A 26,765-nucleotide genomic window follows, 5' to 3' on the forward strand; every position below is an offset into this window, starting at 1 on the left:
AATTATCGTCTATAGAACTTTGTGTTAACATTAAGTTTACTTATGATTGAGCGAAGCTTTTTTTCCGTTTAGTAACTATAAATTGTGTTAGAGAAAAAAATTACCAGTGGGTTCTTTGAACTAATGCAGCGGGGAAATTACAAAAAGGCTAACTACATGTATTTCTCTTTTAATGAGATATAATCTTAATATTTTTAAGCTATCAAAAATCAAATGTTATTCACTGCGTTTCTTATCCCCTCTTGTTTTTTTTCTCTTAAGTTAAGTTTAACAAATGTTTTAAAGAATCCATTTGATAATAACAAACGTCATTTTATGTCTCTATCTATTGCGATTCCTCTCCTCCGGAAGAACGTATCCCTTACACACCAGGGGTCCGTTGTCATGGAGAAGAAGCGCCGGCCACACACACACCTCCACGATCTTCCCGCGGCGTCCATGGAAGGAGAATAAGGCCTTGTCCACCAGTTGTCCTTGTTTGGGTGAGATGATCACCATTGGTGGGTCCTGCATACACATGTACCAACAAAGCTCTACACACTTCCTCACATACGTCAACACACGGACGTCCGCTCGGACAGTCTCGTCTGCTATCAGGGCAGGGAGCTCAGTCGCAATGAACAACTGAAATATTTATAGCAGTACTAGTTCATTTTATTATGTATTTATTATTCTCCTAAAATCTTCTTTCCTTTCAATGTTTTACTGAAGAATTTATTCTTATGATGAAACATTTCTAAAATACAAAACATTAAGAATGGATTTATTGATGTATGCAAACAATGCAACAATTTTAAATGAGGTCTAAGAAATGCTTTCTTCTGACCTCTGTAATGTTTTTAACTGATGCAAATGAAGCTGCTCTTTTAAAATCTCGCTTTAAGGTAGCAATTGTCTTTTCATAAGCATTGCTGTCTGAAGTACTGTCTTCTGCCATTTCATGTTTTTTGTTAGAATTGTTGGTCGTATCATTCGTTTTGTCTTCTGATCCCTTACTCTTCTCATTAGGTGCCCTGTTAAAGTTTACCTGAATTTATGCAAAATTAGTAAATATTTGACGTAATGTATAAGAAGAACCAGGCATATTATTTTCTATTACTTTTGATTAAACATACTTCAAAGTTAAACGCATATATCAGGATAATCTTGATTAAAAAGAAAATAAATATTGGTCGTACCTTTAGTGTTTTTAATGCTATTGCATTTGCGAAACTTTCATCAAGGTAAATTTTCTGACAGTTTGAGTGGTCTTTACAAAATTCAAAGATATTCTGAAAATGATCAAAGAAATTAAATCAGGCTTTTGCTCTTGTCCTCAAAATTATAACTTGTTTTGTTAAATAACTTTCTATACGCCATAGCATAATGCTTGTTTTGAAGACTGGTCAAGGTATGAAGATAAATAGGTTCAAAAGTTGCAACAACTGTCCCAGTTTACCCAATAAATGTATTCATATGAACATTGCATGCATGTATTTAGTGACGAAATTATCGGACTACAACATGTGGTCATCATTTTTACCGGTAGTTGTAGTTTGATAGTATATTTCAACAAATATTCATCAGCAGTGCCTTCAGGCTGGCAGACGAAGTTAGCAATCTTCTTGTATAATATATATAGAGAGGGACTGATTTTAAAAAAAAAATGTTTGTTTTAAGTAAATTTGTGCAATGAATGTATAAATTAGTTTATAAATATGTCATAAAAGAATAATTAAATGAAAAACGGATTATAGTCCCGGTGGTCAAGATACTTAATTGGAGGTTAGGGAATGGAGGGGGTTGGGATTGGGTGAGTTGGTCGGTCTTGTTCTCAAGCACCTGTGGTTCTAAAATCATTTGTTTTATACGTTAAAGAATGATATTGATAATACTGTCAACATATCCTGGAGGATATACAGTGTGTCAGGGAAGATGTCGTCGTCCTCATCTTCAGTTTTGGGTTTGAAGGTCTCGAATGCCTCCGACCACTCGTCATCAAACAGCTGACTGTACATCTCCCCCAGTCTTGTGGGGCGGTGGGTGTCACTCAGGTCCGCAATGTTGGGGTTCCCCTCAGTCAGCTGTCGACTTGCAAATTTACCCAGTCTGAAAATAAGTGGATATTGCGTTTCGTTTGATTTTATGTTGCGTTATTATACATATACGGGTATATTGTCTTCAAATAGACTGCAAAATAATGACAATTGCAATAAATAAATTTTGCTTTAATATGTTTTATAATGTAAATTTTAAGTGTTAAAAAGCAGTTTTTTGATTTGGTCAGGTCACACGACTCAAAGGGCTCTAATTCACTAAACCTTGTAGACAGTTCTTCAACTTCCTCCGTTTTCTCCTTCAACTCGTTCTGCATCTTGTAGAAGTCGAGTCTTTTCACTATGACATTTTGATGTAAATCCGGTCCCTGTCAAACAATTTATTGCTATGTTACACTAGGGTCAGTTTAAGAAGGAAAAAACTAAAACTCACCAGAAGTACATTGTGTTAGTTTACCTGGGCTTTTCTAGCTAGGTCTAGTTGTTTTTCCGCTAAAACAAGTCTTCCAAAGTCCAGCCATGCATCTAAAGGTTCTACTCCATACTTTTTCCGGTTAAAGGAAAGCAGAAAATGAAATAAGGCCTTGTGTCGTAACTCCGGTGGGACATCCTCTGGTCCCCGAATCGTAGAATTGACTAGACTAAAGATATCCTAGAAAAAATCAAACCAAATTGAGAAATACGTCAATCGTTGAAAAATGCTTCTTGTTCTTCCTAATATAAAATGATCTCTGCTATCTTAATTTTTGCCATAGTTAATGTTCTTCATATCCGATATTATTCTTTTATCTTAACAATAATCCGCGGATGTGCGTAAAATCAAATCATTTAAATATCAATATTTCTTTTAGATATTTTATTAAATATTTCAAGAAAACAAAATTAAAAAGTGAACATTTTATATAAAAACGTACAGCCTCTGGAAATGTTGATCTTAGGACACTTTCACACGTAAACAGGTGGCGGTAGTCGTTATACACACTGGGCCCAGGGGCACGGTCTGGTCCCCAGTCCTGATCTAACAATTTCTCAATGCTGTTGTTGTAGGACTTCGCCGGTGGTTTGCTTTTATTTTGATATCTAGACTGAGAATTCGATCTCTGATAAAATTAATATGAATGAAATGGATTTTACCGTGAAGGGTGCACAAATATCAACTTAGTATATAATGGAACAATTTTTATCTACAAATTGACGCTTTTAAATCAGCGTTTTAAATACTTTTTTCTGTGAAGACTTTGGTTCTGATTGAGATAATGTGGTAAGTATGATGAATTCAGACACAGCTTCTCTCCATCTCTTGTAGCTCGGAACCTTTTTGGAAACAAAAGTTATAACGGCATAGAGCAATGGTGCTTGGTTCTTTTCTACGTCATTCACTGAATTAAGCTCGCTAGGTGGAGGAATGCCCTTTTGTTTCTACATAAATACAAGATTCAAATGTACAAAATATAATTTCAAAGATAAAGATATCTGAGGTACATAATATACAACTATTGCTGTTTTATGATTCAGCGACGAATTGATACAGATATATCAAATTCAGTGTTATCAAGCGAAGATTTAAGTTTTAAACCTAAGCCGAAAAACACTGTGAAATACGATTATCATATTTCATTGGACGATCTATTTTAGTCCAATGTAGAGAAAATCAAATGTTATATTGACCTCCTAAGTCACGTGCAGGTGAATATAATGTTCTGTTTTATCGAGATAGTTGGATATGAGCCAGTCAGAGAGCTAGGAATTAATCAATTATATAATAAATACCTTTTTTAGGGGTTAAATTACCTGGCTATTTCTAACTAATGATTTATAAATTATTCTCGGTACAATATGTTCCGTGCATCATGATTAAATGATCAGAAAATCCTCTTCATCGCATATTGATAGCTATACATTATACATAATTACGAAATACGACCTTTGTTGTACAATATTGTATACAATCAACAAGAAACTTTGCAAAACTAGCTTTTGGAGAGGTGATCTCAAGAACTCCGACATATATGAAGAAAAGAAGTTTGTTGATGTCCTTGATTACCCAACACCCGTTTACAGTAATATAACTTGGTATGTTTGTTGAACTAAATCACCTAAATACTAGTACATAACTTGTTTTAAGCGCGCTGCCGCAACACTATTTACCTGACACCCCGTTTCTTTCGCCTTCTTTAGAAGGGTTTCATATTCCTTAACAGCACCCTTAACGATTTCTCCCATCCGCAATTCATCTTTGTACTTTTGACAATTCTTCAGCAGATCCTCAATAGCAGGCTCAGCCGATGTCTGGTCAACAGATATTATTATTTTATTGAAGTTACTGATCTAATTAGTACATAATATAGCTTGTCTGATAATTTTGTGTTGAAAAAAGTACTTCTTAAGAAGTTTTTTTCTATTTACCAAATAAGACTTTCAATCATATATTAACATATGAATTTATAATATTCAAAATTTCCAAAGCAACAAACACTTACGAGAACACTTATGTATTTTCTGTATTATGTATAAACATTTAGGTTTAAAAAAAAACAAGGAAGTGTATTTGTTGTATATGTTACAATACCTCAATAAACACAAGTGTATTTGTTGTATATGTTACAATACCTCAATAAACACAACATTAATCTGTGGTTCAACCTGTTCCTGGAACACGTCATGTTCGTCCTCTTCCTGGAGTAAAAATCAAGATTTATTTATTGTATAAAACAAAATCATTGTCGAAATTTAAGATTTTACTGTGTATTCTGCTTAAACATTTAGAGGCCCATGGGCCACATCATTTACCTGGGCAACAAAATTAATGATAAAATCAGCTTTTATATCTGGATTATGTGGTAGAAAGGAGCCTCTATTTAAAGATTTTCAATTTTTTCTCCAGTTATTCTTATGTAAAACATTAAGCCTCTTTTGTGTCAGGATGATGTTTACAGTCATAAAATCTATTGAGCATTGCAGTTCTCAAGAAGATCTCAAACAATTGCACATCAATATACATGTATACAACCCTCAAATCCATCAAACTATGAACCCTTTGTGGGGTCCAAGAATTGTCAAGGTGACACTGTTTAGCCGATTGAGAATCAATAATAAATTAAGATAATTGCACATAAGTATATGGATTATAACTTTCAGGTCTTGATAATAATTGATATTTTGCCTTTTCAAAACTAACCCCAAAAGTGGCTCAAACATACCCCCAAAGATCGTGAATTTCACAAACTTTACTCTACACTACTTGAAAATGCTAACGAAACTTACAACATTTCAAGGCAAGTTTATTTAAGAAGAAGAATTCTAAAGAAAATTATCCATATGATATGAGCAACCCTTATTTTGGCCCTAACCTAATTCCGGAGATTATGATTTGAACGAAATTGAATGTATCTTGCTTGAGGATGCTTCCACACACATTACAACTTATCTGGCCGAGAAAGAGAGCGTGTCCCTTCATTTGAATTAACTTGAACTCCTTCTACCCAATTTTACTTTGTGCCAAGTTTGGTTAAAATTGGTTAAACTTTGCTCAATGGTTCTGGGGAAGAAAATTGTTTGTACAGACGAACGAACGGACAGACGGACACCAAACGAAAAGTGATTTTAAGAAAGCTCAAGTTAAGCTTTCAGCTCAGGTGAGCTAAACATAGAAAGGTTCAATAATATCCTGTTTTGGGAGTACTGTTGAATCATTAAAATTCGTGGTGGCTCAATGTTCGTGGTATTCGTGGGTAGCCCTCCCCCACAGTTTAAAACCTCAACGTAAACAATTTTAGAAACAGTTATCTTTGTTACTGAAACAGTGACCGACGCATCCACATCCCCGCGAATGAACAAAAAAGTCACAATCCATGAAAATTGGCCCCCACGAATTTTAATGATTCCACAGTAACTCAATAAACTCAACGTGAACACATTTTTTTCAGTTCCTGGTTTACTTATCTTTTTTTCTCATCATGCCAAATATTTCAAGATTATTTTCAAAAATCTATTAATCATTGTTGTCATTATATAATCATTACCTCCGCCCTTTTGGACATAAAGTAGGCCAAAATTACCTTTACGTAGGAACTGCCATAGCATCAGTGGGGCTATGGGGATTGGTCTTTTTTCTTGAAGAATTTTTTTAAAAAATATACGTGATGAAAGAGCCCTCCCACTTTGTTTTGGTTGTAGGGAAATTAGTATTCAAATTGAAATAAGTTGGTATTTGACACCTTCTCAACCTAAGGATTTGAAAATTGGTCTTTCTCTATTTTTCTTGTTTTTGTTTGTTATACCCGCACTTTCTAAAGAAAGTTCGGTTATATTGTTGTTACCCTGTTCCGTCCGTCCGTCCGTCCGTCCGTCTGTCCGTCCGTCCGTCCGTCCGTCCGTCCGTCCGTCCGTCCGTCCGTCTGTCACGTTTTACTTTCTCAAACTGCTCTTACATCTTATAAACCAGCAAACTGAACTCTTGGAGTTTGATTTTGGGTATCATGTTGTTTTGTAAAAAGGTTTCAAAAATTCTCTGTTAGTCCTGGGGGTTAAATAATTGGTAAAAAAATGACGTTTTTTCACAAAAAACCTTCTTCCTCGAACTCCTCCTACATTTTCAACAGTAGACAAATCATCTTTTGGAATATGTTTTAGGGTATTCTATAGATGCGCAATAAGGTTTCGGAATTTTCAATTTTGTCCTGGGGGTCATTTAATGGCTAAAAAATGACGGTTTTTTTTTACAAAAAAAACTGGTTTCAAAAACGTCATTTTTTTTTGGCAGTAGCCAAATGATCTTCTAGAATATGATTGGGGGTGTCATATTGAGGCGTGATCAGGTTCCAGAATTTTTTTTTTTATAAAGGGGATCAGTGGGCAACAAAAAATGACGTTTTTTGGCAAAAAAAATATGGTTCCCAGGACTCCTCTTACAACTTTTGGATTAGCTACGTCATCTCTTGGGATATAATTGGGGCTGTCCTATAGATGTGTAATAAGGTTTTAAAAATTTAAATTTCATCCAGGGAGTCAAATAGTAGCAGAAAATTGACGTTTATCACTAAAAAAACAAACATTGATCCAAGAGCTCCTCTTATGATTTAATGGATAGACAATCATATCTTGGGATATGATAGGGACTGTTCTATAGATGTGCAGTAAGGTTTTCAAAATTTAAATTTCATCCAGGGAGTCAAAATGTAGCAGAAAATTGACGTTTATCACTTAAAAAAAAACATAGATCCTAGAACTCCTTTTATGATTTAATGGATAGACACATCATATCTTGGGATATGAAAGGAACTGTTCCATAGATGTGCATTACGGTTTTGAAAAATTAAATTTAACCCTGAGGCCCATTACCTACCGGTACATACCTTTTGATGCCCTTTAAGGAACAAGAATATATATGGTTAAGGGGTGGGGATCTCAACCGTTTTCGAGATATTCGTGCACTTCCTGTTCAAGGGGGGGTCATGACCACCCCCGGGGCCCATGACCTACATACCTTTTGATGCCCCTTGACACAAGGAACAAGAGTATATATGGTTTAAGGGTGGGAATCTCAACTGTTTTGAAGATATTAAGGGACTTGCTGTTTGAGGGGGTCAGGACCACTCACAGGGCCCATGACCTACATAACATTTGATGCCCCTTGACATCAGAAACATGAATATATATGGTTTAGGGGTCATGATTATAACAGTTTCTGAGATATATGGTAATTTCAAATTCCTGGGGGGTGGGGATGACCCCAGGGGTCAGATCTAATAAACCCTATATATTGCCGGTAACAGCCAATATATGATTATGAAAACCCTATATTATTATCTTTGTCCGTTTTCAAGTTACCATTTACAATAGAGTCTACGATTCTTCCTACAAGGTTCAATGTTAGACCCCACACCCTTTTGACCCCCCCTCTCCCCCTCCCCCGAAAAGTGGTTGTCTAACCCAAAATGAGAAAAATCAAACCAGGGTGCACAACTAGATATGCAGGCCTATCATATCCTAGAGTTTTGTACAATTCTGTTCAGCCATCTCTGAGAAACAAGTTCAGAGCAGGAAAGAAGAAAAAGAAGATGAAGAATAATAATACATGTATTAAAAACCGTACAAAAACAATAAGTCTCCAAATTTCATTCGGGAGACTTAATAATAAAGATTAAATAGAGATAGGATCATCAAACATCAATAATTTAAAGATAATTGACAATTTCTGATTCTAAGGGGGTCAGGATGACCCCTTAGGGTCATGACTTACATGCCATAATGATCTGATGCGCCTGCATGACCTAAGGAGGAATAATTATATCTTTGGATTAAGGTGGGGATCTCAATGGTTTTTATGATATTTAATAATTTCAGGAAGAGCACTTGGGATCATGACCTACATACCATCTTAAATGCCTTGAACAAAGAAACAATAATATAATATGTACATGATATATGATTCAATTTAAGAACCCAGATATAGATCAATCATCTGTTTTGTAATACTTCCTATGTATATATACATGTACATGTATTAGTTTGTGTTTTGTTCTATACTATTCATGTTCATGACTGTTGTATGGCTTAGTCTTATTTTAAATTACATTAAAAAATTGTCAAATATATGACTTGGAACCCCCACTCCCAAACAAACTCAAATATAAACTGTTCCCCCCCCCCCTCCCTTGTCGAATGATCTATTAAAATCAAAATATAATTTGGGTGTCTAAAAACTTTTATAAACTGGTAAAAAATGTTATTCTTAAAAAAGATTATATTACACTTTGCATAATTGACAAATGATCTATTGAGATATGATCAGAGGTCATATTTCTTCCTTGGGATCAATAAGTAGTATTCATTGACAAGTTAAAATTAATAATAATAAATGATTCAAATTATAAATGTTAATACTCCACATTCACCCCCCCCCCCCCCAATCTAACCTGGTTATAAAGATTCAGTCTTCTTAATACATTCTTACATGTGTACAGTAGCAAATTTTAAATCATTTCTTGATTGCTTTTTCTCTCGTGATTCACATTAACATTTTGGAAATTGCTTAATTCAATTTTCAAGATTTATAAACAAAATGTTATATGCATCACTTCCATGTGTATTCGCCTATTTGGGGCAATTGTAAAGTCTCCTAATCAAAGCAGTGACATCATTAGGCTAGGATTTACCCACATGGATCAAACACTACTGTATAACATATGAATAAGATAAAATACATTATTATTTCTAGTTCTAAAATGTCAGGGTGTCTCCAAGGGGGCATAATCTACATACAATTTTACGCGCAATGACACAAAGAGCAAAAATAAATTATATGGTTTAGGGATGAGGATCTAAGATCTCAGAAGTTAACAAAATATACAGTGTATCATATCATTTCCTATTTCATAAAGGTGAGGGGGGGGGGGGAGGGGGTTAAAGACAACACCTGGGGGTCATTAATGTACTTTACACCATTTGATGCATCATAATGACATTAAAAGATATTTTGTATTTTCCTGTTTCGTGGGGTCAGAACAGTCCCATAAGGTCATGACCTACATTATATTTGATGCATTATAATACATTAAGAAAGAAATACTCCTTCCTTCCTATTATAACTCATATAAAAATGATAAGTGTCTACACCTACTTACATGTAATACACAAATTTAATAAGAAATTGTTTATACAGGGTCAATATGGGGTCAACTCAATAGTGCATGCAGTCTGACAAATGAAAAAAATAACTTTTGCAACTAAAATGACAGAAACTTTACAAATGCGATAGGATAGGTAACGATGATAAGCTTATTTAAATATTTAAAGATGATGATACAGTATGCTGTCAAAGGGAGATCACATTTAGAAAGTGAAAGTAGAACTTATATATGTATGCTGGCATCTCATTATATTGTGCTACTGCTACTACATGTATTATGCTTACCTAAATTGGTCAACATCATAATGATAATCCAATTAAAACACAATAATGAATTCCTTTAGCTGATCTTAACTAATCCGTTTCTGCATACGGAAAACAAAGACATGTATGTATGGGTGTTGCTAAAACGCGGAACGGAAAACGGAACGGAAAGCGGAATGGAATGGAAAATATCATCACGTTTATCGCTTAAAAGGGTATAGACTGGCCAGAAACGATTTACTTTGTATCTTTTATTTATATCTAATGAATGATTATCAACATGTTGTTATCTTATTCATATTCATATGAATGTCTATCAATTATAGCATTGTATTCATTCGGCTTTAGTTGAGTACGGAAACAGAAAAATCAAATGTATACGAATTGTGAAACATTAACATGATTAAACGAGCAAATTAGCTATAACTTTTTACTTATTTTTCTTATATGGAATTGCTGGCATATCAGCGTAACGTACGCAGTTAGTGAAAGCGTTTTATGCGTGTTTTGAGTATTTTTATATTTCAAATATGATGTACATGTATATACTTACATCAAAATTGAATTTTCGGTGTTCTAGACGATCTTTTATCATACAGACGATACAGTATCATTGGATGGAAGAAAAAAACCGTAGGACTGACGACATTAAAATTTAAAATACAGTAAACATTAAAATACCCGGTAATTTGTGAAACTAGTAATTTGTGAAACTAGTATTTTAGTTAGCAATGCAATTTTGTTTACGTTTGCATTACTAAGCAGTTGTTTATTCCAGCAGCTATATACATATGATCCGAATAGAGAGCTCTAGACGTCGCCTGGTTTGATTTTCCGATTATATATTGGGACTATAGTCTGTCGATCCCAAAATACACATGTATTCATGCAGCACGTTTGGACGATTTATAATGGAAAATGTTGACATCTTTTCTCCATTTGGAAGTCACTCAGAAGACTTTGCACAATTTTTCAACACTATCATCCGGGGCTGTTGAAATGCAAAACCCCGTAGACTTCTTTATTTTTAGCCGTGTATTTATACCAGCTGATAAGCTAGAGAGGACGTTTTAAAGAAAGAATAATGAGAATGTTTAATGCTTCTAAAAGAGAATTGCTTGAACCCTGAGGTATATATAAATATACAGCAAAAAGTGAATCGAGGATATTTTGGGACAGAATATAGTGGTCAATGCATGTACTGTTAATTTTGAGGAAATAAATATTCTTGAATAAATAATCTAATATTGCTAATCTTTCAAAAAAAATTAAAAAGGTACATAAAGTATATCGTTTTAGCATGATTAACAAATCTATGAGGTAAATAACATTAGATAAGATTTTCCGTTTTCCCTTCCGTTCCGTTTTCCGTTCCGCGTTTTAGCAACATCCATGTATATATACACGTGAACCCATCTAATCGAAGAGCTGGGTAAAACTAGTACCCGCTAATGAGACATGCAGACCTGTGTTGTGTACCGGTACGTAACTTCAGACAAAGATCATTCATTTGTAACATGCATGTATTTTTATGACCTATTCTTCAAATCCACTTGCACTATTTTATTAGGTAAATAACAGCTTTACGGTGGTGCAGGACACCTACATATTGTGATGTACATGTATACTTTCTATTGAGATTAACAATAAAGTATATTAAATATTGATTAAATATTAACACCCCAAATAATGTTACCTAACATTGAAGCGCAATGGGTTTGAGCGTTTACATGTCTGTAAGAGCATTGGGGTCCAAGGTGTATTTTTGGTAATTTTACAATTGATATAAATGAATTTTCATGGGGAGGGAGGTCTGGACCCCTCACTCCCACCCCTTCTCTAAATCTGTGCACACGATGATGTTCATGTATGCACACAGAAGCACATCTAAAACCGGCAACCGCCACGGGGAGGGGGCAAAATTTAATTTTTAATTTTGTTTGAAATAATTCTGTAGACCATTATACTTTCTATGACATAAAATGTTAAGATTATTGATTAACTGAAAATTCACGCAAACAGTTCTACCCCAAATTGCACATAAAGTGCTGCTCATGTCACGATGTGTATTATCATATGGGAAGGGATCTCATCCTTCAGTTATGAAAATTATAAATTTTAATTGTATTGCCGGAGCTTGCATATAGCCTTCATTTTTAATTAAACTGGTACAAAACAGTGTTATTTAGGGGCAAACACATGGTGCGGGTATTACTGTCTAATGACAGCATCTAGTTATATTGTGCTACTGCTACTACATGTATTATGCTTACCTAAATTGGTCAACATCATAATGATAATCCAATTAAAACACAATAATGAATTCCTTTAGCTGATCTTAACTACCGTAATCCTTTTCTGCATACGGAAAACACAGACATGTATGTATGGGTGTTGCTAAAACGCGGAACGGAAAACGGAACGGAATGGAAAATATCATCACTTTTATCGCTTAAAAAGGGTATAGACTGGCCAGAAACGATTTACTTTGTATCTTTTATTTATATCTAATGAATGATTATCAACATGTTGCTATCTTATTAATATTCATATGAATGTCTATTAATTATAGCATTGTATTCATTCGGCTTTAGTTGAGTACGAAACGGAAAAATCAAATGTATACGAATTGTGAAACATTAACATGATTAAACGAGAAAATTAGCTATAACTTTTTACTTATTTCTCTTATATGGTATTGCTGGCATATTAGCGTAACGTACGCAGTTAGTGAAAGCGTTTTATGCGTGTTTTGAGTATTTTTATATTATTTTCAAATATGATGTACATGTATATACTTACATCAAAATTGAATTTTCGGTGTTCTAGACGATCTTTTATCATACAGACGATACAGTATCATTGAGATGGAAGAAAAAAACTGTAGGACTGACGACATTAAAAAATCAAAATACAGTAAACATTAAAATACCCGGTAATTTGTGAAACTAGTAATTTGTGAAACTAGTATTTTTAGCAATGCAATTTTGTTTACGTTTGCATTACAAAGCATGCAGTTGTTTTAAACAATAAATTATTCCAGCAGCTATATACATATGATCCGAATAGAGAGCTCTAGACGTTGCCTGGTTTGATTTTCCGATTATATATTGGGACTATAGTCTGTCGATCCCAAAATATTCATGCAGCACATTTGGACGATTTATAATGGAAAATGTTGACATCTTTTCTCCATTTGGAAGTCACTCAGAAGACCTTGCACAATTTTTCAACACTATCATCCGGGTCTGTTAAAATGCAAAACCCCGTAGACTTCTTTATTTTTAGCCGTGTATTTATACCAGCTGATAAGCTAGAGAGGACGTTTTAAAGAAAGAATAATGACAATGTTTAATGCTTCTAAAAGAGAATCGTTTGAACCCTGAGGTATATATAAATATACAGCAAAAAGTGAATGGAGGATATTTTGGGACAGAATATAGTGGTCAATGCATGTACTGTTAATTTTGAGGAAATAAATATTCTTGAATAAATAATCTAATATTGCTAATCTTTCAAAAAAAATTAAAAAGGTACATAAAGTATATCGTTTTAGCATACTTAACAAATCTATGAGGTAAATAACATTAGATAAGATTTTCCGTTTTCCTTCCATTCCGTTTTCCGTTCCGCGTTTTAGCAACACCCATGTATGTATACACGTGAACCCATCTAATCGAAGAGCTGGGTAAAACTAGTACCCGCTAATGAGACATGCAAACCTGTGTTGTGTACGTAACTTCAGACAAAGATCATTCATTTGTAACATGCATGTATTTTTATGACCTATTCTTCAAATCCACTTGCACTATTTTATTAGGTAAATAACAGCTTTAAGGTGGTGCAGGACACCTGCATATTGTGATGTACATGTATACTTCCTATTGAGATAAACAATAAAGTATGTTGAATATTGATTAAATATTTACCCCCCAAATAATGTTACCTAACATTGAAGCGCAATGGGTTAGAGCGTTTACATGTCTGTAAGAGCATTGGGGTCCAAGGTGTATTTTTGGTAATTTACGAATTTTCATGGGGAGGGGGGGGGGTCTGGACCCCTCACTCCCACCCCTTCTCTAAATCTGTGCACACGATGATGTTCATGTAGGCACACAGAAGCAAATCTAAAACCGGCAACCGCCACGGGGAGGGGGCATAATTTATTTTTAATTTTGTTTGTAATAATTATATAGACCATTATACTTCCTATGACATAAAATGTTAAGATTAATGATTAACTGAAAATTCACTGCAAACAGTTTTACCCCAAATTGCACATAAAGAGCTGCTCATGTCACGATGTGTATTATCATATGGGCAGGGATCTCATCCTTCAGTTATGAAAATTATAATTTTTAAATGTATTACCGGAATTTGCATGTAGCCTTCATTTTTAATTAAACTGGTACAAAACAGTGTTATTTAGGGGCAAACACATGGTGCGGGTATTACTGTCTAATGACAGCATCTAGTTTGTTTTTTGTTGTTGCTTTTTTTTTTTAGACTTATGTCTGCCTTAACCTCTCCATTTTCAAACACGATGCTACGTATCTAAGATATATAGAGAGGGCCTGTTTAAAGACACATTTGTATGTAAAATATTAATACATTTACGTATAAATACAAGTGCCACCCACCGTTTGCTCATGATCTGACGTTGTAACCTCTGTCTGTTTGCCTACTGAAGAGTCCTCTGTGTCACTATCAGAGTCCCATATTATTGGTAGACGATAAAGCGTCGAAACCTGGTCCATTAAATAGATTCTTTTCTATTGTCTCTCATCGGACAAACCGAAAGTAGAACCTATGTTATTCCCCTGCATATGAGTTGTCAGTCTGGAAACAACAGTGAAACATACTGATTTTTATTGAAATAAAATATACGTACAATTTTTGTAAACCAGTTCTGTTAATTTAGATCTACCTTGTTAATATATGCTTCATGTAAAATAAATACTTTACCATAGACAGTATCCTTTTTACCTTGTAGATATGGTGAGTTATCTAACTTTAAGCATGTCTGAACCATAAGAGTCATTTAAATTATCGCTTCAGACCTAGTTTTGTTTGCACTGCCAGGGTCGTTGATACTACAAGAAGGGGTCATATTGTGTTGAATCCGTCTTGAAAAAAATCTTTAAGATTCACTTTTACGTTGATTAGAAATGTTTCATTGTTGAAATAATGTGTTGTTTGGTGCTGGTTGAAAGATAATAATGTAACATACTAAATCTATATGACTTAATTAAACACCCCTTTTATCAAAAAAAGAATCTTTCAAATATGTTTTAAAATAAAAGGAAACCTCATTATAAACTCATTCCCACACGCCTTAAGCATTGTTTGTTCTTATTTCGCATACAGAATTTTTTACATCCCTTCTATAGTTTCACAACTTATATAATCAAATTTATCCCTTACAGATAAATACAGTTATTGAGAATAAATTAGGTAATTTAAATCTAACAAAATATGCAATTTTTCCGGAATTTTTTTTTCTATACATCATGACTGATACTTTATTTATTCCTGAGCATGCGCTCTTGGCCTTTTCATTTCAATCCTCGGCCGAGTGAACACGAAAATTGAGCAGCGGAAAAAATCAAATTCCATCATTGAGGTAAAGTACCAATCCGATTAAATTTAAGCGTCGAAATTGAAAAAAAGTACACATCAATTTATATTTCTTCATTGCATTTTCATTTAATTGGCTAATTTTGGAGAAAAAGTAAAAAAAATTGTGGACGTGCACGCAGATTAAATTTTCAGTTATAGATTTACAAATCGAGATTTTAATTTGTATGTAAAGTCTTGACAGATTTCTTGTTTATTTGCAAGAGAATGAGCACTGGAATGTTGAGAGCGGGATCGTTTTGGCGATCTAAAACAAAGTCCCCTTATCTGAGACCTGCAAGATCCACGCCGGCCACAGACCAAGCATGTGGACCCGCACTGGCCACAGACCAAGCTACGACGTCATGTGTCCTCAACATTCCCCCAGTTCCAACCAGTATCCCAAATGTCTGGGGATTGTCTAGCTCACCGCCTGCACAGATGTCAACTATGCCTGTGTTAGAACCTCAACACAGTCAACCGCAAGGAACCAGTATGTCTACTGTAACAACACCTATGATGGCTCAACACGGTACGCGTATTAATCCGTTTGTTAGCATTACATCTGATCTTGGTACTAATGTTTTATAGTCAACACAAAAAAAAATTGGAATAATGAATACATTGACCTAGCAAAGTTATTGCATTCAGATCCTGCAGCTGAAACTCAACAGCTTCTTGTATTAGAAGATGGGCAAATTAAGATTACAAACAAATCAAAAGATAAGAAAATAGCTTCCATTTCCGAATGGACAGATGGTTTTTTAATTTATGCTGCTATATATCTGAAAAGGTTTCCTCAGCATATCCAGGGTATAATCAATTGTACCATAGCTTGGCGAGTTTTCTATTGTTAAAAGTGTGGGTTATATGTACATACCCAACACTTTTTTTTATAACTCCGCCCACTATCTCGAGAAAAAACAACATCAACAAGTTGTTTTAGCGCGTCCATAATATTCCACAGTAAGAGCTTCCTCCAGATCTAAATTGCCAAAACTCAACACGGATATATGACTCGACTAACTTACATGTAGTTCGCCGAATAAATCTCATTTTTAGCTCGAGACAAAACATTATCGGCAATGGCTTTGTCAGAAAGACTCCATCTTAATATTCCTCTCCATGTGTTTGGACAAGCAGAGAAACGCGTGTTAAATGAAATAGGGGTATCCCGTTTAAAGGTTTTATATAAAGTCAATCACGTGATAGGAAAGCGTTTGAATAGAAAACTTGTTTTGTGGACAGAGTGAATAGCGGTGGCCAATCGAATTCGACATTAACCATTCACGGTTTCGCCGCATGCATTTCTCAAATAATTTTTTTTTGCTTATTGATTGATTTTGATCAAAATATATATGTACATGTTTTTTTCAGCCACTTTCAAAAACATACATCGATACAGAGTATCAAATACGATTTTTAAAAACTAATTACCTTCATCAATTTAGATTTAATTTTAATTGTTTAAACAAAAGCATTGCACAATTTACGGTTCGTACATATGAAATTGTGTTAATAAGTTTACTTCTTTGAAGCAAATATCGATACTATAAGTCGGAAAATGAATGATTATGAAATAAAAATATAACAATGAGAAGTCGATATATTCATTAGGGCTATAATTTTTTTTTTAATGAAGAATAATTAATCTTTGTCGGGGATAGAAAGTCATTTTGGAAATTCACGCAGTACAATGTACATATATAAAGACCAACGCATTGGCACCGTATTGTTTAGAGGCAAATGCACTCCAAATATTACTATGATAATAAGATATTATGAATAATCGTAAACTATGGTACAAGTAACTTATCCCATATAATATTGTTGATTATGTGCAGATACCCGCTGGGCGTGGTCATAACGACACTCGGGAGCTACGCTCCCTCGTGTCATTATGACCACGCCCATCGGGTATCTGCACATAACCAACAATATTATATGGGGTAACTACTACGTATATAAGTTCTATAAGACTAGGGGCATCACAACAATGGGTTGGAGGGACATATATGTGTTTGAGTGTTTGTAATTGTTTTCACATGTCAGACGTGAAGTTGTATTAGGTAGAAATTCAATTTAAGATCAATAAGTGCACAATATATATATATATATATATATATATATATATATATATATATATATATATATATATATATATATATATATATATATAATTGTGCGCAACAGTGGTTCAATATTTATGCATTTCGAAATAACTGTTCGTTATCGCCACATTTCATTTTTCACTGAATAAAAATAGATGTCCTGCTTAGATACGATATTTGTTGTCACCTTTTTCTGTATCTTAAAGGGGCATGGTCACGATTTTGGTCGAAAATTATTTTTCCGATTTTTTGAATTACAATGCTTCAGTAAGGCATATTTAATAGACAACCAATATTTGAGTGTCATTCAAATGACAAGTGTATTTGAGTTATAAACGAGTTACAGAGCTTACAATTCTTTGCTGTGTAAACAAAGGTTTTGTTTACATTTTGAATGTTGAAGTAAAAATTCCAGTTGAAGAACTAAAATAAATTTGCTAAACGTCAGGAACTGTTTATGTATGCTTAAAATGAATAAGAACAGACAAATTAGCTTGAAAAATGTTTCTTTTCTAGTATATTGAACCTAAACAAAAACAGGGCACGAGCCTTGTTTATATGGCAAAGAATTGTGAGCGCTATGTATTGCTTATAACTCTACGATTGACATTCAAATTTCGTTTGATCGTTAGAAATGCATTACTAAAGCATTTTAAATAATAAAAACAGAAAAATAGAATTTGAACAAAATCGTGACCATGGCCCTTTAAATATTGCAGACAATAGGTATGGGGAGGCCAAGGTTTTTAAGTTAGCACTATTATAGTTAAATATAAGTGACAATTTTGAATTGGTCAGAAATAAAACGTATCATGTAACTAATTTTATTTATTGATTTGAGCACCCACACAATAATGTCCAGTTGTTAAACTACAATGTATCTAAGCAATCAATAATCACATCATTTAAAATTTAACCATTCTCTCTGGTTTGATTTGGTAATCTAAAACATTTAGAACTTATTCTGTCAATATCAACAATTTTTCCTAGATTGAAATCTCTTGACTGTAAACCAACGTCTGTAAACCAGTCATAACTTCACTTCGTGATCTTTATGAGAGCTGGTTCGAGTTTACTAATTTCGCGACCAAGACCTATCCACACCGGGTTTTTTTTTAAATTACAACTATATGGCAACTATTGGTCTGCAGCGAGAAATATTCGGACCTCACGAAAATATCACGAATATTTTCCAATTTTTTTCTCTTTTTTGGCCAATAAAATTATTTTTTTTTATGAATGGCACAAAATAAATCTACAAAAAATTATCTTTTGTATTATTTATTATGGCACAGAATCGATGATATAAGTGTATAATACATTGTACTTCCGTTTCCATAGAATTCTAAAGCCATTGTTAACACATTAAACAACACAATTAATCGTTTTCGATGCGATATTCAACAAGTCCCCTTTTACTTGCTTTTCCACAGTAATTTGATTTGTTGCCTTTTAATCACAGCATTTCCCTTGTAATAATTGGTTTGTTGAATGATTTGATACACTTTCCAAGAAAACTAAGCATTTTAAAAAGTCAGTATTTTTTGTAGACCAAATGTTCAAAAAATCAGTTTATAAACATATATTATATAAACATGTACTAGTATAACAACAAGAATGTAATCTCATTGTATTGCAACAAAAATCAGATTGATCAAAATATCATCAAATTATATATATTTTTTTAACAATTGTATTATGTTTTTTAAGGAAACAATTTGATAATTGCAATCAAAACAACAGAGGTCATTTTATGTCTCTATCTATTGCGATTCCTCTCCTCCGGAAGAACGTATCCCTTACACACCAGGGGTCCGTTGTCATGGAGAAGAAGCGCCGGCCACACACACACCTCCACGATCTTCCCGCGGCGTCCATGGAAGGAGAATAAGGCCTTGTCCACCAGCTGTCCTTGTCTGGGTGAGATGATCACCATTGGTGGGTCCTGCATACACATGTACCAACACAGCTCTACACACTTCCTGACGTATGTCAGCACACGGACGTCCGCTCGGACAGTCTCGTCTGCTATCAGATCGGGGAGCTCAGTCGCAATGAACAACTGAAATCATACGGTACATTGTCAGAATTAGAAATTTCTATTACGAATAACATATTTATTATATCATTTAAGTTATTTGTTCCTTACCTTTGATTTGGTTTTAGCTGATGTTGATGCAGCAGCCTTTCGGAAGTCTCGGGCGTGTCTGTCAATTGTTGGGTAAATAGCGCTCTTCCTGTAGTCCTTGTTCTCTGGCTGTTTATCTTTTTTTTCTGGTTCTTGTGCTGGATCTTTCTGAGAACTGTCAGATGTATCAGTATCTGTCTTTCCCTCTTCTGATACTTCTTGGCTCTTCACAATTGGTGTTTCATTAGATGGGTCCTTGTTTTTAAAAACAATACTTTAATTATAATCAAAGTTTCCTACTCAAATGAATATTAAAAGTATTCATTTCCAAATTCAAGAAATATTAACAATCATCGACTTGAATAATACACAGTTCAAACTAAACGCTCATACTAGATAACATGCGAGTATACAACACAGTATAAGAATTGAGTTCCCGGTTACCTCTCCAACTATATCTTTATTTGTCTGCTGATCCGGGTCTCCCTGCCCACTATTTTTTATTTCCTGATCTCCGTTACTGTCTCCATTATCCCCAGTACTCTGTTCTTCCTTGTTTTCATCTAAATTTGTTGACTTATCAATTATGTTTACATCATTTCCTTCGTCAGCCTTTGGACATTCCTCTGGATTTTTATCCTGTTTATCATCCTCGACATTTTTGTCCGTTCCACTTTTTGTCTTGTCTGTGGGTGATGTTGTATTCCCTTCGTCTGTTTCTAAAGTTTTACTGCTTTCTCCTTCAATTTCTGTTTGTGTGGCATGACTCGGCGTCTCTTGCATATTTTTGGAATTACTATCCTTGTTTACTTCTACTGATTTATCTGTTTCGAGTTTGTTCGAAGTTTCCTTCCCGACATCCTCGTCTTCTTTGACAGGTGGCGTTGATAGCTGTTCTGAGGACTCGCCCTCTCCACCTGTCTCTCTTTGTTGTTCCTTTAGCTGTTCCTCTTCAGTACTTTTCCCTGGAGAACTACCCTCATCTCCCACTGACCCTGTCTGTTCTTTTTCGTCCAGTTTAGGTGCGTCTTTGCCATCCAATGTATTATCAGTCTTTGTTGCCGCGTCTCCTTTCTTTAATATTTACATCAAATTTATTTTTATATTGAAGTCTTTCATTAAAAATGTATCATTTTTTCCCAGATTGTTTAAACATAGTAAACTGTACCTGTGGTTCTGTTAATCCTATAGCGAGAGCAAAGCTATCTTCAAGGAAAATTTTCTGGCTTTTCGATTGGTCTTTACAAAAGTCAAAGATATTCTGAAAATAAATAAGATTTGAACATTAGATTAACACAGTATTGATGGTTTAATTAGTGATTTTTCATTTAAATGCCCCTGATAATACCGTCAACAGATCCTGTAGGATATACAGTGTATCAGGGAAGATGTCATCGTCCTCGTCTTCAGTTTTGGGTTTGAAGGCCTCGAATGCCTCTGACCACTCGTCATCAAACAGCTGACTGTACATCTCCCCCAGTCTTGTGGGACGGTGGGTGTCACTCAGGTCCGCAATGTTGGGGTTTCCCTCCGTCAGCTGTTGACTGGCAAATTTACTCAGTCTAAAGATAAGTGAAAATTGCTTTTTGTGTGATTTTATGTTGCGTTATTATACATATATGTTGTCTTCAAATAGACTAGTTAATGGTCTATTAAAAGTATTTGTTGTATTAAATCAGATTTACGTGCAAAATAATGGCAATTGCTGCAATAAATAAATTTTGCTTTGATATGTTTTATAATGTAAATTTAAAGTGTTAAAAAGCGGTTTTGATTTGGACAGGTCACAAGACTCAGAGAGCTCTAATTCACTAAACCTTGTAGACAGCTCTTCAACTTCCTCCGTTTTCTCCTTCAATTCGTTCTGCATCTTGTAGAAGTCAAGTCTTTTCACTATGACATTTTGATGTAAATCCGGTCCCTATCAAACAATTTATTGCTATTATGTTACATTACTATGTTACATTAGGGTCAGTTTAGTTTAAACAATATTTATTCATTATAGATTCAAATACATTTATATGATGATAATTACAATTGTAAGATCGGGATTATCATCATGTAAATGTATTTGAATAGGGTCAGTTTGAGAAGGAAAAAACAAAAACTCACCAAAAAGGTACATTGTGTTAGTTTACCTGGGCTTTTCTGGCTAGGTCTAGTTGTTTTTCCGCTAAAACAAGTCTTCCAAAGTCCCGCCATGCATCTGAAGGTTCTACCCCATATTTTTTCCGGTTAAAGGAAAGCAGAAAATTAAATAGGGCCTTGTGTTGTAACTCCGGTGGGACATCCTCTGGTCCCCGAATCTTAGAATCGACTAGACTAAAGACATCCTAGAAAAAAATCAAACCAAATTGAGAAAAAATTCGATCAATGAAAAATGCTGTTTCTTTCTCCGTACATAGAATGATATTGCTATCTAAATTATTGCCGTTGTTAATGATCTCCATATCTGATATTATTCTTTTGTTTTATTTAAATAATAATCCGCGGATTGAAAAGTTATATTGATGGCGTAAAATCAAAACCATTACATATCATTATTTCCTTTCAGTATTTCACTAAAGATTTCAAGAAACGAAATTGAAAAGTTAACATTTTATATAAAAACGTACAGCCTCTGGAAATGTTGATCTTAGGACACTTTCACACGTAAACAGGTGGCGGTAGTCGTTATACACACTGGGCCCCGGGGCACGGTTTGGTCCCCAGTCCTGATCTAACAACTTCTCAATGTTGTTGTTGTACGACTTCGCCGATGGTTTGCTTTTATTTTGATATCCAGACTGGGAATTCGATCTCTTATAAAATTAATATGAATGAAATGGATTTTACCGTGAAGGGTGCACAAATATCAACTTAGTATAAAATGGAATAATTTTTATCTACAAATTGACGCTTTTAAACAAGTAGCGTTTTAAATACTTTTTTCTGTGAAGATGGTGGTTCTGATTGAGATAATGTGGTAAGAATGATGAATTCAGACACAGCTTCCCTCCATCTCTTGTAGTTCGGAACCTTTTCGGAAACAAAAGCTATAACGGTATAGAGCAATGGTGCTTGTTTCCTTTCTTTGGCATTCACTGAATTAAGCTCGCTAGGTGGAGGAGTGCTCTTTTGTTTCTACATAAATACAAGATGCAAATGTACAAAATATAATTTCAAAGATAAAGATATATGAGGTATATAATATACAATTATTGCTGTCTTATGATTCAGCGACGAATTGATACAGTTACCGGTATATCAAATTCAGTGTTATCAAGCGAAGATTTTAATTTGAAACCTTAGCCGAAAAAACTGAGAAATACGATTATCATATTTCATTGGGCAATCTATTTTAGTCCAATGTAGAGAAAATCAAATGTTATATTGACCTTCTAGGTCACGTACAGGTGAATATAATGTTCGGTTTTTTCGAGATAGTTGGATATGAGCCAGTCAGAGAGCTAGGAATTAATCAATCATATAATAAATATCTTTATTAGGGGTTAAATTACCCGGCTATTTCTAACTAATGATTTATAAATTATTCTCGGTACAATATGTTCCGTGCATCATGATTAAATGATCGGAAAAGCCTCTTCATCGCATATTGATAGCTATACATTATACATTTACGAAATCCGACCTTTGTTGTACAATATCGTATACAATCAACAAGAAACTTTACAAAACTAACTTTTGGAGAGGTGATCTCAAGCACTCCGACATATATGAAGAAAAGAAGTTTGTTGATGTGCTTGAATACCCAACACCCGTTTACAGTCATATAACTTGGTATTTTTGTTGAACTACATCACCTAAATACTGGTACATAACTTGTTTTAAGCGCGCTGCCGCAACACTATTTACCTGACAGCCCGTTTCTTTCGCCTTCTTTAGAAGAGTTTTATATTCCTCAACAGCACCCTTAAGGATTTCCCCCATCCGCAATTCATCTTCGTACTTTTGACAATTCTTTAACAGATCCTCAATAGCAGGCTCATCCGATGTCTGGTCAACAAATATTATCATTATAATGAAGTTACTGATCTAATTAGTACATAATATAGTTTGTCTTATTACACCTTAATTACACCTTAAGAAGTTTTTCTACTTACCAAATAAGACTTTCAATCATATATTAACATATAAATTTATAATATTCAAAATTTCCAAAGCAACAAAAAATTCAACACTTACGAGAACACTTATGTATTTGCTGCTTTAACATTAAGGTTTTAAAAAACAAGGAAGTGTATTTGTTGTATATGTTACAATACCTCAATAAACACAACATTAATATCTGGTTCAACCTGTTCCTGGAACACTTCATGTTCGTCCACTTCCTGGAGTAAAAATCAAGATTTATTTATTGTATAAAACAAAACCATTATCGGAATTCTGTAACGTATGAGTTATTTAAAACCATTTGTAACCCACCCCTTGCTCTTGATTTGGTTCGGTTTGCAGAGTCTGATCCTCCCCTTCCTGTCCTGTCATTTCTGTCGACACTGAAGGATCCGCTGGTTTGTCGTTCTTCTCTCCTCTACTTTCATCGCGTTCTTCATTTTGCGGTTCAAGATCCATTTCCGATTCCTTGGTCTCACCACGTTGGTATATTACATTTTGTTCCATGGGTGTTTCATCGGTTATGGTTAGCTCTGCTTGTTGGTTTGATGTAGCCTTAGCTTCATCCTCACTGCCTTGAAACTGGATTTTAGTATCAGTATGATCAGTGTCATCAGGTGGTATCTTTCCCTCTGATTCTGTTGTTGATGCTTCGACTTTTGCCGTTTCTAGTTTGGTAGGAGGAGTTGAGTCCGTGTGGTCATTCTTTTTCATTTCAATATTTTCCTTTGAGTCTGTCTTCTCTGAATGTGGCAAATTGTTAAGTCCTGGTTCTGTTGGCTGTTGATCTGACTCATGTTTTTCATGTGGACTTTCCTCCTGTGGTGGTTGAGAACCAGAGTTTTGTTCTAAAGATGCATCAGCAGGGTTCTGTGTCTCCTGTAGAATTTTCTGTTCTGTTGGTTCCTGCCCAGTGTTCTGTTTTATTGGTGTTTTGTCTGCAGGACTCTGTGTTTGTGATGGACTTGGCTGTTGTGTCCCTGGTGATCCAGGCTCCTGGTTCCCTGATGGTGGCTCTCCAGATTCAAATGCTGGAGGTGGAGAAGGATTCCGTGTCTCCTTTGATTCAGGCTCGTGGTTCGGTGATGAACCAATTTTATGATCTTGTTGGGGTTCTTCAGGCCCCTGTGGTGGACCCGCTTCCTTTGTTTCCTTTGGTGGTTCCTTAAAATTCAGTTTCTGCTCTAGATCACCGTTGTCCCTAGCCAGTTGCTGATCATTTTGTCGATCCTCTTCCAGATTACTATTCCTTTCTGTGGACTGTGAAGTATCCGTCTGGTCGGTGTTTTCTGTGCTAGATCCATCACCTTCCTGGGTAGCCTTTTCGGTACCCTTATCAGCATTTGTTGGAGTCTGAAAAATAAACATACAATAACATACCCGTATATGAATAGATAAAAAAAACAGTGTACGAAGATAAGCTATATATAAACCATTTTTTAAAATTCATTTATTTAATCGTAATCATTTCAACAATCGCATGAAATAAAATCGCAATATAAACATCGTAAAAAAAAGGTCCTTTTCAAATTAAAACGCAAAATGTGCAATCACAGAAACACACAATTTCCAATATATTCAGACTAATACTAGGATTTTAGAAAAAATAATATATGTTTTGCTCAGGTTTTGGGTTGCATATATAAGAATGGCGCTTCTAACTCTAAGAGGCGGGTTTAAAACCTAAATAAATTTAATTTGCAATGCTGTGATTTGAATATGTATTTATTTTAAATGACCTAGCTGCGTTTGTTTTTTGTTTCAGATAGAATTGATCCTTTGTTCATTCCTGTAGGATTAGCTTCCCTCTCTCGATATCAAAATAGTTTAATTAAGTGTTTTACACGATCGTCTCTGTCCACTTAAATCACTGAAGGACTTCTCTATACCACCAAGCTTTCTAGGAAATGTGTGACTCGCGCAGTGACCCGAGGGCGTTTTTTAAATGTACATGTAACATTTAGTTGGTATATACCCGACTTTGAGATGCGTGCGCACAATAGACATTGGCAATTGTAAATTTGGGTCATTTAAAAAACAGATTTACCAGAGGATCTGTTAAAAGTAAATATAACAGATGAAAAACAAAAAAATTATGTTTTCCTATGAGTCAATTATGGTTAATTTTAATACCTGATTACTAAATAGTGTGTTGTACTTTCGTTTTAATTCTAAGGCCTGTGCGTTTCTTTATTGCTCTGTGATTTGGTCAGAGCTTCCTGCGTGTTTACAAAGCTTAATTGTTCTTTAACAGGTTGCATTATGATAACTACAGAAGAACAGATAATTTCTTAACCGAGAAGTAAATATTAAAGTAATGGGGGAGGTCCCCTGGGGTCAACTTGAACTTGCCGTGATGATCAATCGATCCTAACTGAAACTTACCTGTATATGACCTAGCACAGATATTTATATATAAAAAGAATAAAGAAATACGTAAAAGATACAAGAAAAATGTTTCTAATAAGCATGCATTAACGAGGCTTACCTTTTCGCTCATTCTGCGATGCAAACAAACCGAAAGTAGAAACTTCCTCAATATCTATATATCTACGGAGAGGCGTTAGTGCTTAAAACAAACAAAACCACCTCAGTCGAATATCTTAGGCAAACTTACTGGTACTGATTGCATGTGCGGATCTAGAGGAGGATCGGTGGTTTCGATCACCCTCAAGGGAAATTAAAACTTATCGAATATTAGTTGTAAATTTACTTAGCATTCAAAAAAAATTTCTAGAGCTTTCTGTGAGAAACACAGGTACCCATCTTCATTTCTTTACGACGATTTATAATCAGGAAGAGGTCTAGGAGACACAATAGTCAGTAGTGCTGCTCTTGTAGATGATTTGCTTGAAAATGTTGACCAA

At 34.6% G+C, this 26,765-nt stretch overlaps 1 protein-coding gene across 3 annotated transcripts; it reads right to left on the minus strand.

The window, feature by feature from the left end:
* Window positions 1-140: 140 nt before the first annotated feature.
* On the minus strand, window positions 141-26,479 carry LOC105333281 (myb-like protein X). 3 transcript variants are annotated; one of them, XM_066074405.1, is made up of 13 exons: window positions 26,387-26,477; window positions 24,211-25,251; window positions 24,051-24,116; window positions 23,641-23,781; window positions 22,711-22,908; window positions 22,401-22,586; window positions 21,924-22,118; window positions 21,603-21,706; window positions 21,134-21,347; window positions 20,954-21,046; window positions 20,230-20,859; window positions 19,807-20,040; window positions 237-624 (listed from the first exon to the last, which is right to left on the minus strand). In XM_066074405.1, exons 1-13 carry the CDS (start codon window positions 26,396-26,398, stop codon window positions 322-324), a joined length of 3,417 nt encoding a protein of 1,138 aa, XP_065930477.1. In that variant the 5' UTR covers window positions 26,399-26,477; the 3' UTR covers window positions 237-321. The 3 variants fall into 3 exon arrangements, with proteins under 3 accessions (XP_065930478.1, XP_065930477.1, XP_034300343.2); XM_034444452.2 differs by lacking the exon at window positions 237-624 and adding an exon at window positions 18,923-19,719; XM_066074406.1 differs by lacking the exons at window positions 19,807-20,040; window positions 20,230-20,859; window positions 20,954-21,046; ... (1 more) ...; window positions 21,603-21,706; window positions 21,924-22,118 and adding exons at window positions 827-1,027; window positions 1,179-1,271; window positions 1,875-2,088; window positions 2,301-2,404; window positions 2,494-2,688 and having other exon boundaries at window positions 141-624; window positions 26,387-26,479.
* Between the last annotated feature and the right edge of the window lie 286 nt (window positions 26,480-26,765).

Source organism: Magallana gigas, chromosome 2, assembly GCF_963853765.1.
Source record: "Magallana gigas chromosome 2, xbMagGiga1.1, whole genome shotgun sequence".
In the NCBI taxonomy this organism is placed as follows: Eukaryota; Metazoa; Mollusca; class Bivalvia; order Ostreida; family Ostreidae; genus Magallana; species Magallana gigas.